This window comes from Mobula birostris, chromosome 24 (genome assembly GCF_030028105.1).
Source record: "Mobula birostris isolate sMobBir1 chromosome 24, sMobBir1.hap1, whole genome shotgun sequence".
In the NCBI taxonomy this organism is placed as follows: domain Eukaryota; kingdom Metazoa; phylum Chordata; class Chondrichthyes; order Myliobatiformes; family Myliobatidae; genus Mobula; species Mobula birostris.
In genome coordinates, this window is record NC_092393.1 from 59,292,041 (window position 1) to 59,314,309 (window position 22,269).

A 22,269-nucleotide genomic window follows, 5' to 3' on the forward strand; every position below is an offset into this window, starting at 1 on the left:
GTTTCCAGACTATTGGATGTTAACAGAACACAGTTGCGACTGTTGCTTACATGTTGTGAACTTGTATAATAAATTTTCCAGTGGACTATCTGGATTTCTGAACAATCAGGCTGGATTATTCAAGTTTTTACTACTAGAGTTTGGCCAATAAATAGCAGTAGAGGTGCCCGATAATGGGAATGCCTAACGCTCTGTATTTTAACAGTATACTCGGTAGATCTCCCAGGAATATCAAATTAACACTTTTACCACTAATATGAAATAAACCATTACTTGGGAACAGCATGTGGCCATTCTACCTTCTTGAACATATTTTTTCATTTGGTGGCTCATATGGAACCCAATTACAGAGAGTCAGTGTTAAGTTTTCCAGTTTGGGATGTAATCCTGAGACTGTAAAAGGCACTGATGATGTCTCACTTAGAGTGTTATGAGCAGTTTTGGGTTTCTTGTTTAAGAATGGATGTGTTGACAGTGGAGAATGTTCAAAGGAGGTTCAAGACAATGATTCCAGGAATGAAAAGGTTATCATATGAGCAACCATTGAAGAGGGCTTTGAGCCTGTACTGGCCGGACGTTAGAAGAATAATGATGGATCTCATTGAAATAATGGTGGATCTAATCTCTATCGAATGTTGAAAGGCCTTGATAGGGTAGATGTGAAGAGGATGTTTCCTTTGTTGGGGAAATCCAGGACCAGAAGGCACAGTCTCAAAATAGAGGGACATCCATTTAGTGCAGAGATGAGGAGGAATTTCTTTAGCCAGAGGGTGGTGAATCTGTGGAATTTGTTGCCAGAGGCGGCTGTGGAGGCTAGGTCACTGGGTACATTTAAGACAGAGGTTGATAGATTCTTGATTAGTAAGAGTGCTGAAGGGTTACGGGAAGAAGACAGGACAATGGGGTTGAGAAGGAAATGGACAAGCCATGATCAAATAGTGGAGAAGACTTGATGGACTGAATGGCCTAATTCTGCTCCTATGCCTTATGATCTTGTATCCTGTTTTAGTGCATTGTTTTAATTATAAAGATTAATTCTAAGTTTGTGTATGTACTTTTCCAGCTACATGAGGTTTTGTCTGATTCAGAGTTTATTTCTGCCTCTGACACTACTTGTGACGTTGTTTGCCTTGTGTACGATGTCAGCAATCCCAAATCGTTTGAGTATTGTGCAAGGGTCTTTAAGGTACGTCTAATTGCAATATAAAAATATGTATTAAAGTTAATATAAAATTCATTTGTATTTGTAATTTCTGTGCCACCTCCACATCTATGAAACATAAAACTGAACGGTACAACACAGGAACAGGCCCTTTGGCCCACAACATTATGCCGAACCAAATATATTAATAATCAAATGATTAGCTAAACTAATCCCTTATGCCTAAACAATGTACAAACTGTAGAATAGATTACTCTGCCCAACCCTCTGCTGAAACCTCGCCAGTTCAGTCCAAAGCCATAGCTGAACTGGTCAATGTCATGGGCTTTTGTCACACCTCTTTGACAGGAGTTATCCATTCAATCTGCTTTTATCATCTCACCTTCCTGCACCATTTCCCTGCATCCATTTGATGTGCTTATAGTCCTGTCAGTCAGCTGCACTAGTTAGCTTCTGCTCAGACAATAACTAATAGAGGAGTCAAAGCTTCACGGAGGGAACTCGTTCCCTTCCGTTGATGCTGCCTGACTTGCTGAGTTCCTCCAGTGTTTTGTGTGTGTTGTTAAAGATTTCCAGCATCTGTCAATCTATAGTGTCATCTGTCACCCTTCACTTGTGTAATCCTGAGGTCAAATTTCATAATGCTGCTGCTTTATCTCTGCTACCCTCAGTTTCCTGTCCGATGTCTTGAGCTGTTATTTTTATAAAATTCTCCTTCATCTCATCTGCCATAGCCTTCTTTTGCCTTCCTAATGTCCTTCTTGTGTGTACACTTACACGTTTAACCCCACTACAAGCAGCCTCTCCCAATTCATGTTTGCAAATTCTGCTCTGATGCCATTGAAGATAGCCTTCTCTTCCCCACCCCCCAGTTTAGAATTTTAACTCTTTCCATTACTAAACTGGAACTAGTATAATTATAGTCAGTGTCCCTAAAGTACTCTCCACCATCATGTCACCCACTTGCCCTGCCTAAGGGGAGTTTGACTGTAGCGCCTTTTCTAGTAGAGCCAGTTACTGGGAGGTATTGTTTAAAATGTCCCACTGACCAACAAAACAATATAATACCATGGTGCCACAGCATGGTAGCATAACAGTTAGCGTCTTGCTATTACAGCACCAGCCCCTGGAACTCACTGCCTGAGAGGCTGTTTAGAGGTAGAGGCACAATAGCATAACGGTTAGTGTGACACTATTATAGACCAGTGACCAGGGTTCAATTCCCACTGCCATCTGTAAGGAGTTTGTATATTCTTCCGTGACCATGTGAGTTCCCCCACCCCACAACCACATTTCAAACGTGTACGGGTTAGTAGGTTACTTGGTCACATGGGTGTAATTGGGCGGCGCAGTCTCGCTGGACCGGTAGGGCTTGTTACTATATTGTACCTCAAAGTAATATTAAATTTAAAAGAAGTCAAATGCTGTGCCTGTGCTATCAGGAAGAAGGTTACAGGAGCCTCAGGACTCGCACCACCAGGTTTAGGAACAGTTATTATCCCTAAACCATCAGACTCTTGTACCAAAGGGGATAACTTCACTCATTTTCACTTGCCCCATCACTGAACTGTTCCCACAACCTATGGAGTTGCTCTCAGGGGCACTTCATCTTGTTCTCAATATTCATTGCTTATCTATTATTATTGTTGTTTCTTGTATTTACAGTTTCTTGTCTTCTGCACACTGGCTGTTTGTCCGTTCTGTCGGTGCGGTCTTTCATTGATTCTGTTGTGGTTATTGGATTTATTGACCATACCTGCAAGGAAATTAATCTCCGGGTTGCATATGGTGACTTTGAACTTTTCAACTCTGAAATGGGGTAGGGGAAGTATGCTTCTAAGCATTTGAATAATTTGAGGAGAAATGTTGTAATTTAATGGGGTTATGTATAAATAAGCAAAACCTGGAAAGAAGATTAGTTTTGTATTCTAATTACTTCACAAATACAGGCTTGCACTTCCTCATGGAGAAAATGACCCTAACAGCTGCTCACACTCGTATCCTGCTTCAAATTCAAACTTACATACTTACAGGGTGTAAGTGCTATGAAAATTAGCTTTTTGCAGCAGCAACACAATGCATTATAGACATAAGCCTAACACAAATTTTACATAATTTCCCCATGAGTAAAATCAATGACAAAATATAACATCATAATGCTTGGATGATGTAGGCCTGCTTGAGTGGCACGCCATTGGTCAGAAACAGTGAAGTGGTGCATGATGAGGGAGTGGCAAAGGGGTGAAGGAGGGGTGTAATTTTTTTTAAAAACTATTAAGTTTATGATTCATTTATTAGTTATAACTGAGTTCTTTGGATCAGTGAAGTTCCAACTTAAACTCTCCATTATTTTGTTCGCTGGTAATAATCAGAGTGCAACAAATTAGGGAACGGAAAAGTCAGCCAGGATTCCTATTCCTTATAGAGTCGTAGAGTACTTCAGCACAGAAACAGGCCCTTTGACCCATCTAGGCCATGCAGAACTGTTATTCCGCCTAATCCCATCAACCTGCACCCAGACCATTGCCCTCTTACCCCTCCCATCCATATACTTATCCAAGCATCTCTTAAATGTTGCAATCGAACCTGTATCCACCACTTCCGCAGGCAGCTTGTTCTGCACTCACACTGCTCTCTTAGTGAAGAAGTTCCCCCTCAGGTTCCCCTTAAATATTTCACCTTTCACCCTTAACCTATGACATCTAGTTCCTGTCTCACCCAGCTCCAATGGAAAACCCTATCTATACCCTCATTATTTTGTATACCTCAGTCACTGGGTGGTGGAGTAGAGATACATCTCTACCAAAGGAGGTGTAAGGCACTCCTTCCCTCCGTAAGCCTTGGGCAAGGTGTAGCACCTAATTAGCACCCCTCCCCCCCCCCCCCCCCCCCCGCTGCCTACCCGATCAGGGTCACATGAAACAATGAGAGCAGGTGGTGGATAGTCATCTGAGCACTTGGTGCCTATCACAAGTCCTGGTTATGTGGACGCCAGGCGGTCAATCTCTAAAGGAAAAACTCTTTGCGGGCTTCCAGCTGGGTACAAGTATCAATTTTTACTGATGTTTCAATGATAGACTCTGCCATCTTCATCAGGGATGATGCCAGTCCAGTGGTATTTATACCCATATAACCATATAACAATTACAGCACGGAAACAGGCTATCTCAGCCCTTCTAGTCCATGCCAAACACTTACTCTCACCTAGTCCCACCTACCTGCACTTCGACCCCTGTAATTAGAGTGCAAAACTTGCCCTCTTTCCAGGTTTTGCTTATTTAAAGATAACCCCAATTGAATTACATCACTTCTCAAATTATTCGAATGTGCAGAAGCATACTTCGAGGAGGAACCTGTTGTTGTCACCTGTCTTCCCTATATTCCTTCGGTTTCTGGATGGATCGCCAAAATCCTGAAGAAATACCAGGTTAATAGCATCCACAAACCCGCAAGGAAGCTTAAGTCACAGCTTGTATGGGTCAAAAATGGCCTGGGACTCGGGTAGGATGGCACTTACAGGATTCTCTGTGAATGCAGTGCAGCATGTATCAATCAGACAGGATGCACAGTGGAAACCCACATCATGGAGCACAGGAGTTGTACCCTTTTGGGTTACCTGGAGAAATCAGCGGTAGCAGAACATTGCATTCGCAATGGCCATAGGATTGACTTCAACAGCACAAAATTACCGTGCCATGCCAATGGCTTTTAGGATGGTCTGGTGAATGAAGCCATTGAAATACAACTAGAGGAAAGGAATTTTAACTAAGATGAAGGCCTCACTCTAAGTAAGAACTGGAATTCGATTGTAAACAAGGTGAGACAGCGGAAACCTGATTGGAGGAGGACTAACCAATCAGGAGGGACAGGCGACAGTTATAAATACCACTGGACTGGACATACCCAGATATCATCTCTGATGAAGGTGACAGATTGTGTCATCGAAACGTTTGTTAAAATCAATACCTGTACGTGGCTGGAAGCCTGAGAAGAGTTTATTCGTTATATATGCCGGGAAAGCACTAGATCCTTTTTCAATTTTTGAAGAGTATTGATAATGGTTGGGGTCACCTTCTGGACAGTGTCTTTACAAGACAGAAGGCAATGGCAGAGGGGAAGAAGCTGTTCCTAAACATTGACGTGTGTCTTCAGGGTCTTGTACCTCTTCCTGGTGGCAGTAATGAGAAGAGGGTATGTACCAGATGGTGTTGATTGTGGATTTTTCTGTTTTGAACTCCACTTATAGTGGGATGGATCACAAGCATCCAGTCATCGCCCACCCTGAAACTCAGCCTTGCTCCCTGTTAGATAATAGTCGTTTCACATGGTACAAAATGGAGCCTTGTCCATCCCAGTGTGTATCTAAGAGTGGAATAGAGAATCCTAAAGCAGTATGGCATGGATACCCACCCTTTGGTTCAACTGTCCATGCCCACAGCGGTGCCCACTCAGCTAATTCCAATTTCCTGCGTTCAGCCCGTATCCAACACAGGTCCATGTACCTATCCAGGTGCTTAGTTATACTGTTGTACCTGCCTCGCCATGCTTCCAGCGCCAACATAGCATGCCTACAGTTGACGAACCCAAGCCGTATGTTATTCGAATGTGGGAGAAAGCCAGAGCACCTAGAGGAAACCCTCGGGGTCACAGGGAGAAGGTACAGACTCCTTACAGGCAGCAGTCAGTAATGACTGGCAGTGTAAGTTACTGAGCTAACCACTGCACTACTGTGCTGTCCCAAATTTTGGAAGCCATTTTTAAACTTAGGGTAGAAGCTGTTGAGTAACAAGTGTTAATTAATAATAATTCTCATTGTGCCTAAAACTGCAATTAATAATTGTATGTTTTTTTTTTGGATGACAATAGCAACACTTCATTGACAGCAAAACGCCATGTATTATTGTAGCTGCAAAATCAGACCTACATGAAGCTAAACAAGGCCACAGCATTTCTCCCACTGAGTTCTGCAACAAACACAAAATGCCACCGCCACAAAGTTATACCTGCAATACTGTTGGCCCACCAAGCAAAGACTTCTTCGTCAAAGTGACTACCATAGCTATGTATCCGTAAGTATAATGGCAGTCACGTCACCATGGCGCTGCGTGTGTTATATTAAGATATGCAGGAACTCCCACTGTTAGCTACAAACTGACACAACACACAATTGTCAAAGTTGAGCTGAAGTAGCAGGAATACTCTGCAAAACTGGATGAATAGTGACCATAAATAACTAATGAATTCAGATGGTTCACTTGGGTCACTTTGTTGTAATAGTTCAGTGAACACAAATATGTAACCAGATGTTCAAAATATTAAATTTTAGAATAGTTAGAATAACCCTTATCTAGGAAATGATGTGCTGAGAAATGAGAGGGTCCAAAGGAGGCTCACGAGAATGATTCCAAGAATGAAAGGGTTAACATAATGAGGAACATTTGATGGCTCTGGGCCTGTACTCATTGGAGTTTAGAAGAATGTGCAGGGATATCATTGAAACCTTTTGAATCTTGAAAGACTTTTGACAGAGTGCACATGGAGAGGACATTTCCTGTACTGGGGGAGTCTAGGACCAAAGGGCATGGACTTCCCTTTAGAGCAGAGATGAGGTATTTCTTCAGCTAGAGAATGGGAAATCTGTGGCATTCATTGCCACAGATGGCTATGAAGGCAAAGTCACTCAGTATATTTAAAGTGAAGGTTGATAGGTTCTTGATTAGTAAAGGTGTCAAAAGATTACAGGAAGAAGGCAAGAAAGTGAGTTTGCAAGGGAAAATAAATCCAGTGTGATTGAATGGTGGGGCAGACTTGATGGGTCAAGTTCATTTTGTCTGTCCTACGGAAGTGGAGCTGAATATATGATGACTGGAATTCCACTTTCTGGAATATTTCTATTTCATAATCTCTCAAATCCAGTTTATTTGCAGAGTGTGCTGTTATTAATGGTTCAAACTTGAATGCCCATTCCCTCTTTGTAGCACGTGATGATATTAAGTGCATGGAGACTGCTTCTGAAATGTGTGATAACTGCAGGCTTTTGACAGTATGACAGTCGGCATCCTGGTGTATTCATATGAATTGGATTCATCCAGGGTGTTTTACTAAAATAGACAGACAAATCCTAGTAAAAATAAACTCTCGACTACAGCAGGGAGATGACAGCCAGTGAGCTAGCAGACTAGTACAAAGCCTTGGTGTTATTTTCTTTCAAATCTGGTATCACTGGAATTGCTACGGATGTACGTTGTATTTTAAATGCAAAAGGACTTCTTGTGGTGCAATTCCTTTATTTTGGTTCATTTAGTTATTGCCGTATATTGGTCTTGTAAATTTTACTTCCTCTCATTCCTGTAGGATTGTCACGTGTGTGTTCTCCCTGTGGGGAGTAGTTGAAAAATGTTCAGGACTGGCATTGGACAGTTGGGGACCTTGAGAACCATGTGAATCTGCATTTTATTTTCTTTAATTTTTATTTACAACTGGCGACTCAACTGCCTTACTTCTGTGTGTTTCCGCAGCCATGCCCGATTACGCTGTCTATGCACCTGCAACAGGTGTACATTTTGCATCTGTCAGACCTTCCTCAACTCAGACTTGCTGCAATCTGTAAAGACCAAATTCTGCACTACAGTTCTTAACAGGTTCTTCCTTTTATTTACTGGCTCTCAGAAGGTCTTCTGGTTGTTTTTCTGGGGCAGGGTAATCTTCAAAAGTCAGCTTCACTCAGCATATCCACTGAAGTTTATCTACATTTTCAGGATTTTAATTTTGAAGGTTTTTTTTAAGCTTTTATTCATGGGGGGGATTTTTAAAAAAAATTTCAAGCCCTTGACGTCAGTAATTAAAATGTACTTGGTCTTAACTAGACTTGGTACATTCCTGTCAGTCATTACTGGTAAATTCTGATGAAAATTGTCTGGCAAGTCTGAAAAGATTACCTGTGGAAGGAAGGATATTAAACATTTCAGCAAAGACAACGATTAAAAAAAAATCGCTGAACTGATTCTGCTACATTTACAGTGCTGGATGAGCAAAAGCACAGAATGCGATGTTTGATTCCTCATGCATGTAAAATAATATTCTACTTAAATCACTTGAGGAGATGCCCTTCCCCGGATTGTGTATCCATTTTGGGCAAAGTGAATGCACAGTCAGTGTTAAGATTTAGAAAAGAACCTTCCTACACCAAACACCATTAAGGTTTCTAGTGTCAGAGCTGTGTGAGCAGATTAAATAAGCTCAAGTGATTTACCTTGATTTACCTTGTGTGTTGTGACTTTGATTGGGGTTAACAGATCAATGTCTATTCACAATATTTTGCATGATCCACGTCTTCAGTCAAAAGTTTGTGGCTTGCTTTAAGAAGAATTTAATGTAGGCAAATTGTCATTCCTAAATGTAAGATATTAGTTATTAATTTAAAAGAAGCTCAACAGGTATTCCCTCTTCTTGTGCAAAGGATTTCTGAGTGCTGAGCAGAATTCTCTCCATACAGCTCTGACATTACCATCCAGAACAAAGTAGCCAACTTGATTGGGACTCCATCCACCACCTTAAACGTTCAATGACTTTGCCACACAGAGTAGCTGCAGTGTTCGCTATCTAGAAAATGCTCTGCTGCTGTTCGTCAAATCGACTCCATAGACATCTCTCAAATCCATGACCACTGCCATGAAAAAGAACAGACACACAAGAGCATGACCAGCATGTTTCCCTCCAGCCTAGGCATTACACTAACTCACCACCACCTTCTCAAGGTGCAATAAACTGTGAGTGTGCCACCAGCACCCACATCGCAAGAACTAAGTATATTAAGATAACCAGAGATAGAGGAAGCACCAATAGGGACCAAAGCAGTAATTGCTGACCTTAGATGATGCAGGTGAGGTTTTAAATGTGTTCTGTATTCACAAAGGCTAAAGATAATGTCGTCATCATCTGTATGTGCCGTGTGGTAATGACGTGGGTGATCGTGGCATCCATGACCATGATTACTCTTGACAAATTTTTCAACAGACGTGGTTTTCTGCAGAAGAAGTGGCCGCCTTCTAGGCGATGCCTTTACAAGACGTGTCACCCCAGCCATTATCAATCTTCTTCGAGATTGTCTGCCTGGTGTCACTGGTTGCATAACCAGGACTTGTGATATGCACCAGCTGCTCATACGACCATCCACCACCTTCTCCCATGGCTTCACTTGACCCTGATTGGGAGGCTAAGCAGATGCTACACCTTGGCCAAGGGGGACCTACAGGCTAGTAGAGCGAAAGTGCGCATTACACCTCCTTTGGTAGTGACCAATTTCCACCCCGCCACCCTAACAGATAATGTAGTGAGGTTGAAAGCTGAATTCTAGAGCAAGGTACCATTTATAAGGAAGAGGTATCAGAATCAGGTGTATTATTGATTTGTTTATCATGAAATTTGTTTTTTTGTACAGTTCAAAGATGTAAAAATTACTATAAATTACAAAATAAATAGTGCAATAAAAAGAGAATAACGAGAGTTCATGGAAAGTTCAGAAATCTAATGGCAGAGGGAATGAACCTATTTCTGAAGCACTGAGTATGGGTCTTCACACTTGTACCTCCTCCCTGCTAGTGGTAACGAGAAATGGCATGTCCCGGATGATGAGGCTCCTTAATGGATCCCATCTTCTTGAGGTGCCACCTCTTCAATATTTCTACCGTGATGTTAGATGCCTTATCAGGATTACAGATGCATATTACCCAGAGCCTGGTACATTAGGGACATTTGTGATACTCTTAGATGGGCACATGGAAGAAAAATGGAGAGCTATGTGGGAGGGAAGGGTTCGATTGATCTTAGGGTAGGTTGAAAGATCAACACATTGTGGGGTTGTGTTGTGCTATAATCTTCTGTGTATTTCCATCTGTTATGGGAGGCAAGGGGGAGATAGCTAGGGCCCATAAGTGTAGTAGGTGTCAGATAACTGAGGAAACCAAATGGATTGCCTGTGTTTAAGAAAAGCAGCAGGGATAAGCTCATCAGTCAGTAGTAGGGAAGTTCTTGGAACAAGTTCCGAAAAACAGGATAAGTCTACTCTTGGAAGGCAGGGATTAATCACAGTTGATCAACATGGCTTGGTTGGGGAGATCCCCTATGACCAATTTGATCTGAATACTTTGAAGACATAACAGAATATATTGATGGGTAGTATAGTTGATGTTGTTTACACAGACTTCAATGAGGCCTTTAACAAGGTCCCATGTGGGAGGGAGGACCAAAAGATTAGAGCCCATGAAATCTTAGCTAGGAGCACTCCCCACTCCAGTGGGTCAGAGGGAGTGCAGTAATTAGAACTCAAACAGCAGGTTATTAGAATTTTGCTATAGTAGAAACTTTTCTCCATACCAGTGGGCAGAGGTTTAAGATCAAGGATAGGAATCTTGGAGAAGATTTCTGGAAGAATTTTTTTCACCTGGAGTTTGGTCAGCACCTAGAACACACTGCCTGAGGAGCTGGTGAAATCAGAAACTGTATATTTAAGAAGTAACTGGGTAAGTGCTTGAATTGTCATGGCATTTGAAGGCTGTACACCTAGGGGTGGGGGAGAAAGAACCCTGGGTATACAGCTTTAAAATGCCTTGACAATTCAAGTGTTTGCAGGTATACAGAGGTAGGTTCTTGTGTTCTTCTTTGACTTTTTATTTTGGAATAAAAGGACTAAAATCTACACTTTTTCACATTTTTTAACATCTCCAGTATTTTCGCAGGGATTTCTGTAGATTAATATTATATCTGATGATAATACCTTATCACAAAAAACTCAGTTTAACAAACAGAATATAAATTAAGTGTATTGACTTTTTAACCAGAAGCAAAGGGGCCCTTGTTTACACAAGTAGAAAATTCAAAAGAAATGTGAATTAATTGATGGTTCTAGCTATGGTTTACAGCTGACTATGGTCAGTAGTACTGACTGAGCTTTGGCCAGTGAACCAGTAACAGCCAGCATTTGAAATAAAACTGCAGAACCTAGCATATCATCTAGTGGACCCTGTAAAACACACTGGGTTCTCTGCCTTACATCTGTCCTGAAAGACTACACTTTTGTCAGTCTAAATGATGTACTGAAGTCCGAGAGTAGGACTAGGAGCAGCTGTTCTTACTGGCTAGTGAAAAGAGTTTCTAATAAATCTGCATTAAAGGCTGAGGAGATTTAATGTAAAATTCATTTTTATGATCACTTACAACATAAATGAGGAGATGGATGTGTTAGATGGATTTTTCTTACTTTATGTCATTTAGGATTATTTGTTATTTCAGATCAGTATTGATCTTGACTTTTTCAGTATGGAACTCTGCATTATAGGGCAGTTTTATGAAATTAGCTGAATACTGGTCAAACCACCTTCCATATAGTATTGCATAGTCCCTAAATGTAAAGATTGGAGTGAAATGACCATCTACTAAAACTTCAAAACAGGTTGAGATAAAGGAGCTGGTGCATTGTGTACAGGATCCATGTTAAAAGACCTTTACATAGAATGTGCACCTCTGAAAAATATCTGTTGATATAATGCTTATAATGTGCATGTATTACATGTACATGTTTGCTGTCATGTATGTATAAATAAAATATCTGTTTTTTTTTAACTGACCAGAGAGATTTAGCAAGCCAGACACTGATATATCCAACCTTATAAGAATGCTTCAGTTCATCCCTTTTCCTGTCCTGAATACTCATTGTTACTGAGGTTAGGAACCAGCTATCCAAGGGGTGCACTGAACTGTGTATATAAGAATATCTACAGGTACGTATGTGGAAGCTTTAGAAAAAGTGCAGAGGGGATTTCACAGGATATTGCCTGGACTGGAGGGCATGTCTTGTGAGGAAAGGTTGAGGGAGCTAGGGCTTTTCTCTTTGGTGTGAAGGAGGATAAGACTTATAAAATTATAAGAGGCATAGAGTGGAAAGCCAGTGCCTTTTACCAAGGGTGGTGGTGACCAGTACCAGAGAGCATCCCTTTTAAGGTGAGTGGAAGAAAGTTTAGGGGGTATGTCAGAGGTAGGTTTTTTTTACACAGGAAATGGTGGGTACATGGAACACCCTGCCAGGATTGGTGGTAGAGGCTGATACATTAGAGACATCTAAGAGCCTCTTAAATAGACACCAGTGATAGAAAAATGGAGGGCTATGTGGGATGGAAGGGTTAGATTGGTCTTATTTACTGCCTGTTAAGCTGCTGCATTTAGGGCAGCAATGAAGGTCCTACATTTCCAGAAACTAATTTTTGTCTTGGTTTTGGTTTTGGCGCTGTTCAGGTCTTCCTTCATCTCAGTAGCTTCCTCTCAGTTTTTACTACTGCCAACCACGCAAGTCCTGGGTGGAGATTCAGTAACTCAATTGCGCACAGATGTAGAACGATTCTTCATTGCTGTTTTCCTAACTGTTTTGTTTGACCAGTCAGCATTGTTAGTCCTGATCTGAACCATCCACCTCCTCTGAACCTGGAGGACCAATGGATCACTCTTAATCTGACCTCTACCCTTTCACTTATTTGGCATGTGTGACCCTACCAAGAGCCAAAGCATAAAGCCCTGACCCCAGCTAACATAGTTCTCCAGGTCATTGAGGCGTGCAAGTCTTCAAACCAGAAGAAGATTGTGGTCCTCTTGGAGAAGATTAATCTTAGAGTAGGTTAAAAGGTCAGCTCAACATCGTGTGCCAAAGGTCAGTACTGTGCTATAATGTTTATAATTACATACAAGTTGGGGATAGGTGAATTTACGAAGTACCAGTTAACCTCACATGATGATGCAAAAGCAGGGTCAAACCAAGGTTTCTTTGTGGGATGATTTTTTTTTGTCCCCCATTCAAACTCTATTTTTATATATTACGTAGATTTAATTTTCTTTACATTTCTAAAAAAGTTGTAAATGTGGAGTTGAAAGGGTAGTTAGAGCTTTACAATTTGTCTAAAAACTTGAGATTCTAACGAGGTGGAGAAAGTGCTAAGTTAAATGTGTGAATTAATAATGTAAGGGACGGGAGACCAGAAATATTGCCCAGGTGTGAGAATTTTCTGTGCTGAGATGGAGAGATGTTAAATCTAGATACAGTATTCAGCTTATTTTGACCTTGGAAATTAACTCAGCACAATGTTTTCTTTTCACTAATATTGGGCTTAATTAGAAATTTGTCTAGTTCTGTTTTAGAACATTTTGAATAAATTAATCACACAAATTTGAGTTAATTTCTGTATAAAGAACTTCCTGCTTAGCTGCGTTCATCCCCCATTTTGATAATTAGGTAGACCTTGTGGTAAAAAATACCTTCTATAGTTTAGTGTGAGAAGTAATTCTCCCTTTACAGGCAAGTGAGAACCTAGAAACATTTTAACAGAAGATCTGTTTTTGCTGCTACTTCCAAACCTTTGCAATCTGCCTTGGACTTTTATTACACATCCTTCTATCTACCTGCACAGAAACATTGGAAGCATTTTGATTGCATCTAAGCTTTTTGAAAATAAATTTTCTACATCGTATATTCCATTTTGGCTTCAGCAGGTGTTGAGTGTTACGTTTCTCAAGGTTATTTTCAGTTTTATGCCCACACCTGTTTTTTAGTCTTTTTGGACTTTATTCTTCATCAGAATATTGTTTTTCCATACATCTTAGCATCACATGCATATTTTGACAGGACTTAAAGCAGAAAGTATGCCTTTATATTTATTTTGTCCCATTTTTCCCCCAGAAAACATCAAAGTGCTTGATAATAAGACTTACTTCTGAAGTGTAGTCACTGTTGCAAGCAAATGTATCAATCAGATTCTTGATTGCAGGGTTGTGTAAACAGTAGTGCTTTTAACCTGCCTTACTATGGGGAGAAATATTGGTTAAAACACTATCTTCTTTGAACAATGTTGTGAGATTTTTCTACCTCCATCTGAACAAGTAATGAGGGTCATGGTTTAATCCTAATGTAGAACACACTATCTGTAGTAATATACACTTCCTGAAGTTCTAAAGTAAAATACTCACAAGTAATGGAGAAAAGTGTATAGGATTTTACCTCTGCTTCTCTTCCAAAGCTGCTGTGTGACCTGCCTGAACGTTTCCACCATTTTCTGTTTATTTTGGGTCAAATTTATCCTGGACTAGAATACCCACAGCATCAAACGTAACAAGCCCCCTGTCTGGATCTTGTTACTCAACCTGTAATCATCATTATTTTAATCGATTTCCCATCCTTGCAGTATTTTATAATAATCCAGTTTGCAACTTCCTCCTAGATCCTTTTAGTTTTTTCTCATCACAGATTGTGGGTTGAAAGGGGAATAGACTAATGTAGTTTTTTTCGGTTTTGGGGTTTAGTGACAGTGAGTTGGAGATGCTATACTGAATCACAAAATCAACACAGGCCAGGTTGCAGAGAGGAAACTGAGTACACAGAGTGGGGGAATGGATCGTTTCAGAATGTTGCTGATGTCACCAGGCTTATAAGCTCTTAAAGTCATCTAAACTGCTTTTTCAAACTAGACTGTGGCTTGACTTTCATGGCTTGGATTTGTATTCCCTGTGTTCTGTAGATAGACTTCAATACTTCCCCAGCAGTGAAGAAATTAATATGCTTATAATTTCCAGGGTCTAACCTCCAACTTCAGTAGCACTAACTTTTCTTTCTGTTATAACTTTAAAATTCCCACTAAATGCTACTAAGTTAAAACTAGGTTAAAAATATGTGTAGCAGCAATTTCTGATTCCTTGCTACATGTGTAACTCCCATTTTAATAGTGTATTAGAGGTTTCCAAACCTAACAATTAAAGATTAGCTTTATTTGTTATATACATTGAATCACACACTGTATTTCACATACAGTGAATGGGAACCACAGTAGCATAGCAGTTAGTGCAGTGCTCTTACAGCTCGCAGCATTCTGGTGTTCCAAGTTCACTTCCAGTGCCGTCTGCAAGGAGTTTGTATGAACTGCATAGGTTTCCTCCAGGTGGTTCAGTTTCCTCCCACAATCCAACAACGTGCTGTTTAGTAGGCTTAATTAGTCATTGTAAATTTTCCTGTTTTTAGGCTAGTGTTAAATGGGTAGGTTGCTGGGCAAAGCAGCCTGATGGGCTGGAAAAGCCTGTTCCATGCTGTATCACTAAATTTAAAAATAATAAAATGCTTCTTTTGTGTTGAACATGCTGGGGACAGCTCGCTAGTGTCAGCATGCCAACATACCATGCCCACAACTCACTAACCCTAACCTGTACGTCTTTGGAATGTGGAAGAAAACCCACACGGTTACAGGGAGAATGTACAAACTTCTTACAGACAGCAGTGACCAAATTCACATACACTATTTTACACTTCTAAATAATTTTGAAAGATTGAAATTTCATTGGCATATTTCTGTCAACAATCACTTCACCATATCTCTCGGGGACTACCTGCTTACAGCTTTGACACTAAAATTGCAGTATCTGGGCTGGTTGTGGGCAAGCATCGTATGATTATGACAGGGAATGTCTACCCAGTTTGGAATGCTGCTCATACCACAGGACTGATTGTCATATTGCTGCTGAACGAAGGAACTGATGCCTCAAGCACCCAAGGGAAAGTTGAGGGAATTGCTTCATTAGCTCTTTCAAAGACTATCCAACCAAAATTAGGAGTAAACCACATGAAAGTATTTTGGGGTCAAATTCAATTCCCTAGCTACACATTCAGGCATCTCCGTTCGAAGGCTGGTTGCCTTCTTATACATGGAACAGTGTATCCTTCCTTCAGGTAAGTGATTTAAACTGGGCAGAACAATAACAGTGGATATGCCATGATTAAGATGGCTATTGAAGAATAATTAATAAGTACAGGAACTCAGAGTACAACCAACACTGTCAAGAGTCCTGACCTTTTGATCAAATGCCTCCTTGTAATTTTTAAGGCATTCAGATCATTCAAACTGATATATTCAAAACTGGAAGTAATATTTTTGGGATGGGTGGTTAAAGGGACCTGATATTTAATGTTATTTGGTAAATTTTGGAGTTAACTTCCCCAACTGAATTGAATATAGTAATCTCCATATTGTAAAAGCATTTCAGAAAATTAATACCAATCAGTTTTCTGTTTGGGAAGTGTGAGCAAGCTTATCCTGTAAATGTACATGAGAGAAGTTAGCTGTGTTTGTTTAGATGTGGTATAATTCTCACTATGTTGGTTGTATTGTGGGGTTTCTGTCTGTAATACCCTTTACTGTTATCAGTAGCTGGGGCTGGGGAAATCTTTTCTACTCTCAATCTGTTATGGGAGTTCAAACCCTCATGCTAATAGTGTCAAAGGGGGTCCTTTGAGTTCTGGGTATACAAGGAAACACAGGAACTATCTAATGTTTTAATCTGGAACTTGCAAACTGGAGATAAATTAATCTCATTGATTTAAAATTAAACACTTTTCACATATTCCTTCACTGCACCAGTCTGACCCATGCAAAGGCAATGTACTGATGAAGGAAAGCATTTTAAACTACTTGAATTGTAAAGTCAATGTCTCATAGAACCATGTTGTACATTAATCAAATCCTAAATCTACAAAGTCTGCTGAGCTAGAGAAAGTAATTCATGCAGTTAGCAGACTGCACTCCTAAGCAGCCTGGCAGGTTCCCGGGTTCAGTCCCTGCCTCGTGGTGAGTTCAGCCAGGTCACAGGTAGCTCCGTGCCTTAGTGAGAGGCTAATCACACAGAGGTCCTTTCTCTAATCACCTTCATATAATGTAGAAATGCATGTTATTTGATGTCCAGTTTTATACTGTAGGTCTGTAGGTGAAAAAGTTTGTTTTTGCACTAAATTTGACATTAATAAAGCAATTATAGGTTTTTATTTTGTTGAATTAACCTCCCCTGCTGGGGAAAAAACTTCTAATCAATCCCACTTATCACCTGAAAGTTTAAAGATGAAAAATATTTAAAATTTTTATAGTCTAATTGAAAATATCTTGAAAGCTTGGCACTGGTGTTCAAAGTCATGAGTTTTTCCCCTTGTACTTAGTTGTAACTACTTTTATTCCATGAGAATATTGGTGGTCTAATGGGATGGACCTCATCTCCAGAAAATGATATTTAACTAATTTTCCATCGTTTGAAAAGATTGTTAAAAAGCAAGGCAGAAGATAAATCTATCAATTAGTTTCAAGTCGGCAGTGAAATTTCTTTCTGTGACTTTATCAGAATTCAGGTTGTAATTTTTAGTTATCCAGGTGAATGTGAAACATCTGTCATGTTCTGTTGCATGATTTCAGTCTCATCAATGTCAGAAATGTACAGACTCTTCCAAACCCACTGCACCATGAGCAAAATGCTGAAGAAACTCAGCAAGTCAGCCAGCATCAATGGAGGGAAATGGGCAGGTTGAGGATCTTCATCACGTCCTGTCTGTTTCTCTCCATCGATACTGCCTGTCCTCCTGAGACCCTCCAGAATTTTGTATGCTGCTCCAGATTTCCAGTATCTGCAGTCTCTTGCATCTCCAATATGCCATGACCTTACTTTTACATTCTTAATTTTATTTAATCCTAAAGCTTGATGGTTTGAACTACTATTATTGCACTTGCCTTTGTAAAACTTAAGATTCATTATTGCATGCACAAGTGAAGGCAAACTGTGGATAAATTTTAAATGTTCTTTTTAGATGTTCATTTTAATTTTATTTACTTGTCTGTAACAGTTCCATGCCAGTACCACAGCACTACTTATTAACTATATCACATAATCCTGTCTGTTATCTGTTCTTCATCCCCTGCCAGCTTGTGTTATCTTGGAAAGATCTTCCTGTTTTCCTTGAGAAGATAATTATTTGATATGTCATCTGTTTTTAATGTCATTATGTTTATTTTGTAACATTTTGGTTTCTGGTTTAAATTTTCTTCACTCTCGTTAACAGGATTTCACTTTGGTGGTATTTGCCATAATTTATTTAATCACTGTAGATAACTTGCAGATATTGAATGCAGTAGATGGTCTGACATCGGTGGTTCTGTCCTTTTGAACTACTATTATCGCACTTTGTAAAACTTCAGACTCAGTGTGTGCACAAGCAAAGGCGAACTATGGATACCTTAGTACCATTTTATAATTTTCCTTTCAGATGTTCATTTTAATTTTGTTTGCTTATCTGTCACTGTTTCTATGCCAGTATCACAGCACTTGTTAACCGTGTGCCTGCACAAAGATCCTTTTTTGAAAGGCAGTTTGATAACTTCCTTGTGATTAGGTCACTGACTTCTAATGTATTTCTATACTGTACATATGTGGAAAATGACTGCTGCTTGAAAACTCTGTCACCAAATTAACCTCCCTGGTGCTTGGCACTCATTTCCATCGTCATTTCCATCTTAGTTACTCAGTGGGAAACCCCAGTAAAACAATATTTGGAAAAGAATTCCATTGTCCCTATTTCTCATTCCCACTTTCCCACATTGGCTGCTCCTTGTACAGGCACTGCTTAGCTGATCTCAGCCTTTTGGACATCAGATTTTAAGCAACTTAGTGCTGGTATTCAGATTTGGGTGTCCTAGTTGAGAACTCCAATACTATGTCGAGGATTGGTCATTTTTCATCTTTCTTGCAGTGTAAGTGCCCTCAAAGTGAAATGCAGGTGATACTATCTTAATACTTTGGCTGTTTAATCCGAATTGTTACTATCCTTAACTTGCAGTTTTCATGAATTCATTTATCACTGTCATGCCTACAGCAGTTCCATTTTTCCCTGGTATCTGTTGCTACTGTTCTTAATTGTCTGCTGTGCTTGAGGCCCACTGCACCAATAATCTCTGAGCCATCAGCAGAATTCTTGTTCACCTCAAAACAGCCCTTCTAACTTGCACTGATCTTTGATCCTAACTTGAATTGACCAGACTTGAGCATGCTCAGTTAGCCAGTGCCTGCAGCCTGCTAGTCACTAACAGGCTAATCTGCTGATGCCAGCGTTGGTTTTAGTTGGTCATTTCATAAGTGTAAGAGATGATGTAACGTAGACAGCAAGAGGCTGATGCGAATTAGTATGAAGGGGCAGTCCTGTTAAAAGAGAATGAATTTAAATTAAGTTTCAATTATAACTGAACTCTGAGGGTCTTAGAATTGGTAAAACACCTTTGGTGTGGTTTTCAGTGTTTATCTAAACTATCAGCTGAGTTTCATTCCCATCATGTTGTACTTTATCTTTCACCTAAGTTTCTCTTTCCGCCCCAGTATTTGGTGTTACAAAATCAGTTGCCCAAAACGTCAACTGTTTATTCCCCTCCATAGATGCTGCCTGATCTGCTGAGTTCTTCCAATATTTTGTGTTTGTTGCTCCAGATTTCCAGAATCTGCCGAATCTCTTGTTGCAACTATTATTTGCACTGCCCATTAATGGTAACTTAATTCCAACACCACAGAGATTTTCAGAAGCAGGATATTTTAAATGTTTTATCTGTTTATTACCCTGATGTGGTGTTTTAAATCCTTCAAACTTAACTTTAAGTTCCAGTGACGCTGGCCTACCACTGATTTCCCCCGCTCAGTAAGGGTAATTTTATATAGTGTGTGGCTTTCATAAACTACCTGTTTGAGCCCAGTTTTCTTGCCTGTTCTACTTTGACCATCCCAGTGATTCTTTAAAAATGTGATTAATACAAAACAACTGCCACCTTTCTTGATTTTCATAATTTAAAAAAATTAATTGGTTTGGCTGTTTAACCCTCCCAGTTTTGTCCAGTTTTAGCAGAAGCTTCACTTGGTTGGTATAGCTTCATGATTCATAAGGAGTAAACAGAAAGATGCCCTGTTACATGACAGAGTCAGAACGATCCACATGCACACTAAATTACTAGACACAGAACGATCAACATGCACACTAAATTACTAGACACGGAACGATCCACGTGCACACTAAATTACTAGACACAGAACGATCCACGTGCACACTAAATTACTAGACACAGAGGAAATGGTGTTTGCCTCCTCAGCTAATGGCAATTCTTTTTAAATCTAAAGACAACTGTATTAGATCTTTTGTTCTGCAATGCTACCTAAGGGGAAAAAATATCTCCACTTAACTATTGTCCAAAGAAACCTAGGTTGCATGCACTCAATATCTTTTATGTAAGACTGACAGTGATCTTGAATGAACCTTCCAATTCCTACCCCAATTGCACCAAACCACCTCCCTGTCATCCTCAATGTACTTAAAGGTTAAAGAAGCACTTTGAGAGCTGAAACATTACAGGTAGTGATTTGCATATTCCATTCCGTTAATAAAGCTTAATCACTGATTCAGAATCAGGTTTGTTATCGCCAACAAATGTAGTGAAATGTATTGTTTAGCAGAAGCAGTACAGTACAATACATAAAATATACTTTGAATTACAATAAAAATAAGTACGTAGTGTAAAAAGAGCAAAAATAGTGAGGTATTTATAAAATAGTAGAGGACTGCTCCTTGAATCAAATGATTAATCAATCAATTGGGAATTCAAACTTGTGTAATGCAGAGAGGTGATCTGTGTGCTATTTTGTGCTATGTTATGAACTGTATACTTGTACGCATGTGTACGTGTGTGTGTGTGTATACACAAGGTTAAAAGACCGAGTAGACGAGGTGGGTGCTTTGCTGTTGGCGAATGATGAAGGCAGTCTCGTTCAGCAAGTACATGCCGTCAGCTGTGTTGAAGATTCTATCTTCATGGGTTCTTCTGGTGCCTGCAGTTTACAGCCTGAAGACAGGTAACTGTATAAAGAGTAAATTCTCCTGCGCCAGACTATGGCTGTCACTTGGAAACAATAACTGATGTTTATTAGTTAACCGTTTTGTCCCCACTCCAATAAACTGACTTTTCTCAGTCGTAAGCCCCCTTTGGGAGTTTTAAAGTACTCTCTTCTTTCATTCAGTCATTATTTTATATTTTCCCCTCCTACATGCAAATTAGCAAATGAAAACATCCAAAGCTCTACAGGAGAGGAAAGAAGGGTCTTGGCCGAAAAACGTTAACTCTTTATTCCTCCAGCATTTTGTGTCTGTTATATGCAGGCTTTGATTTCTAATACATGAAGTAAATAAATTTACGCTGTAAGGTTGTGATTATTGAATGTGGAAGTTAAACTTTGGGAGAAAATAATTTTGTTATTTAATGTGAAGTGACCACAAGGTATAATATGTTCACAGTCCAGAACTGCATACTAGGAGCCAGTGAAATTTAATGATGGTTGTAGTATACTTTCTCCCTGTGTGTCTGGATTGTTGAGTTTATTTTTAAAGCATTTTAATTTGTATAACTTTGTATATGATGGTGACAGGTAGTCACCCACGTCTGCCCAAGGTTGATTGGTCTGAGAAATATTTCCACTGTCTTTTCCACAGGCCTTGCAGCAGTATCTGTGATGTGTGTGTGTCTGTGCAGTTGTTATGGAAAATATACATACAAGTTTGATTCTATAAGGATAAAGCATTTTTGTGCATAACAATCATTAAATATTCTACAATGTAAGAATAAAGTTATACAGTGGCATGCAAAAGTTTGGGCACCCCGGTCAAAATTTCTGTTACTGTGAACAGCTAAGCGAGTAAAAGATGACCTGATTTCCAAAAGGCATAAAGTTAAAGATGACACATTTCTTTAATATTTTAAGCAAGATTACTTTTTTTATTTCCATCTTTTACAGTTTCAAAATAGCAAAAAAGGAAAAGGGCCCAAAGCAAAAGTTTGGGCACCCTGCATGGTCAGTAGCACCCCCTTTGGCAAATATCACAGCTTGTAAACGCTTTCTGTAGCCAGCTAAGAGTCTTTCAATTCTTGTTTGTGGGATTTTCGCCCATTCTTCCTTGCAAAAGGCTTCTAGTTCTATCAGATTCTTGGGCCGTCTTGCATGCACTGCTCTTTTGAGGTCTGTCCACAGATTTTCGATGATGCTTAGGTCGGGGGACTGTGAGGGCCATGGCAAAACCTTCAGCTTGCATCTCTTGAGGTAGTCCATTGTGGATTTTGAGGTGCGTTTAGGATCATTATCCTGTTGTAGAAGCCATCCTCTTTTCATCTTCAGCTTTTTTACAGATGGTGTGATGTTTGCTTCCAGAATTTGCTGGTCTTTAATTGAATTCATTCTTCCTT

The 22,269-nt window shown here is 39.8% G+C and overlaps 1 protein-coding gene across 4 annotated transcripts in view; it reads left to right on the plus strand.

Moving 5' to 3' along the window:
* Positions 1–22,269, plus strand: part of rhot1a (ras homolog family member T1a) — an 89,495-nt gene that overhangs the window by 62,364 nt on the left and 4,862 nt on the right. Inside the window, exons 17-20 of one of the 4 annotated variants that reach the window (XM_072242493.1) lie at positions 1,064–1,186; positions 6,029–6,231; positions 7,681–7,803; positions 20,741–20,887. In XM_072242493.1, coding sequence (XP_072098594.1) covers positions 1,064–1,186; positions 6,029–6,231; positions 7,681–7,803; positions 20,741–20,887 — 596 coding nt within the window. Of the gene's footprint in view, positions 1–1,063; positions 1,187–2,827; positions 2,982–6,028; positions 6,232–7,680; positions 7,804–20,740; positions 20,888–22,269 lie in introns of those variants that run through there. The other 3 variants (XM_072242496.1, XM_072242494.1, XM_072242495.1) reach the window with 3 other exon arrangements.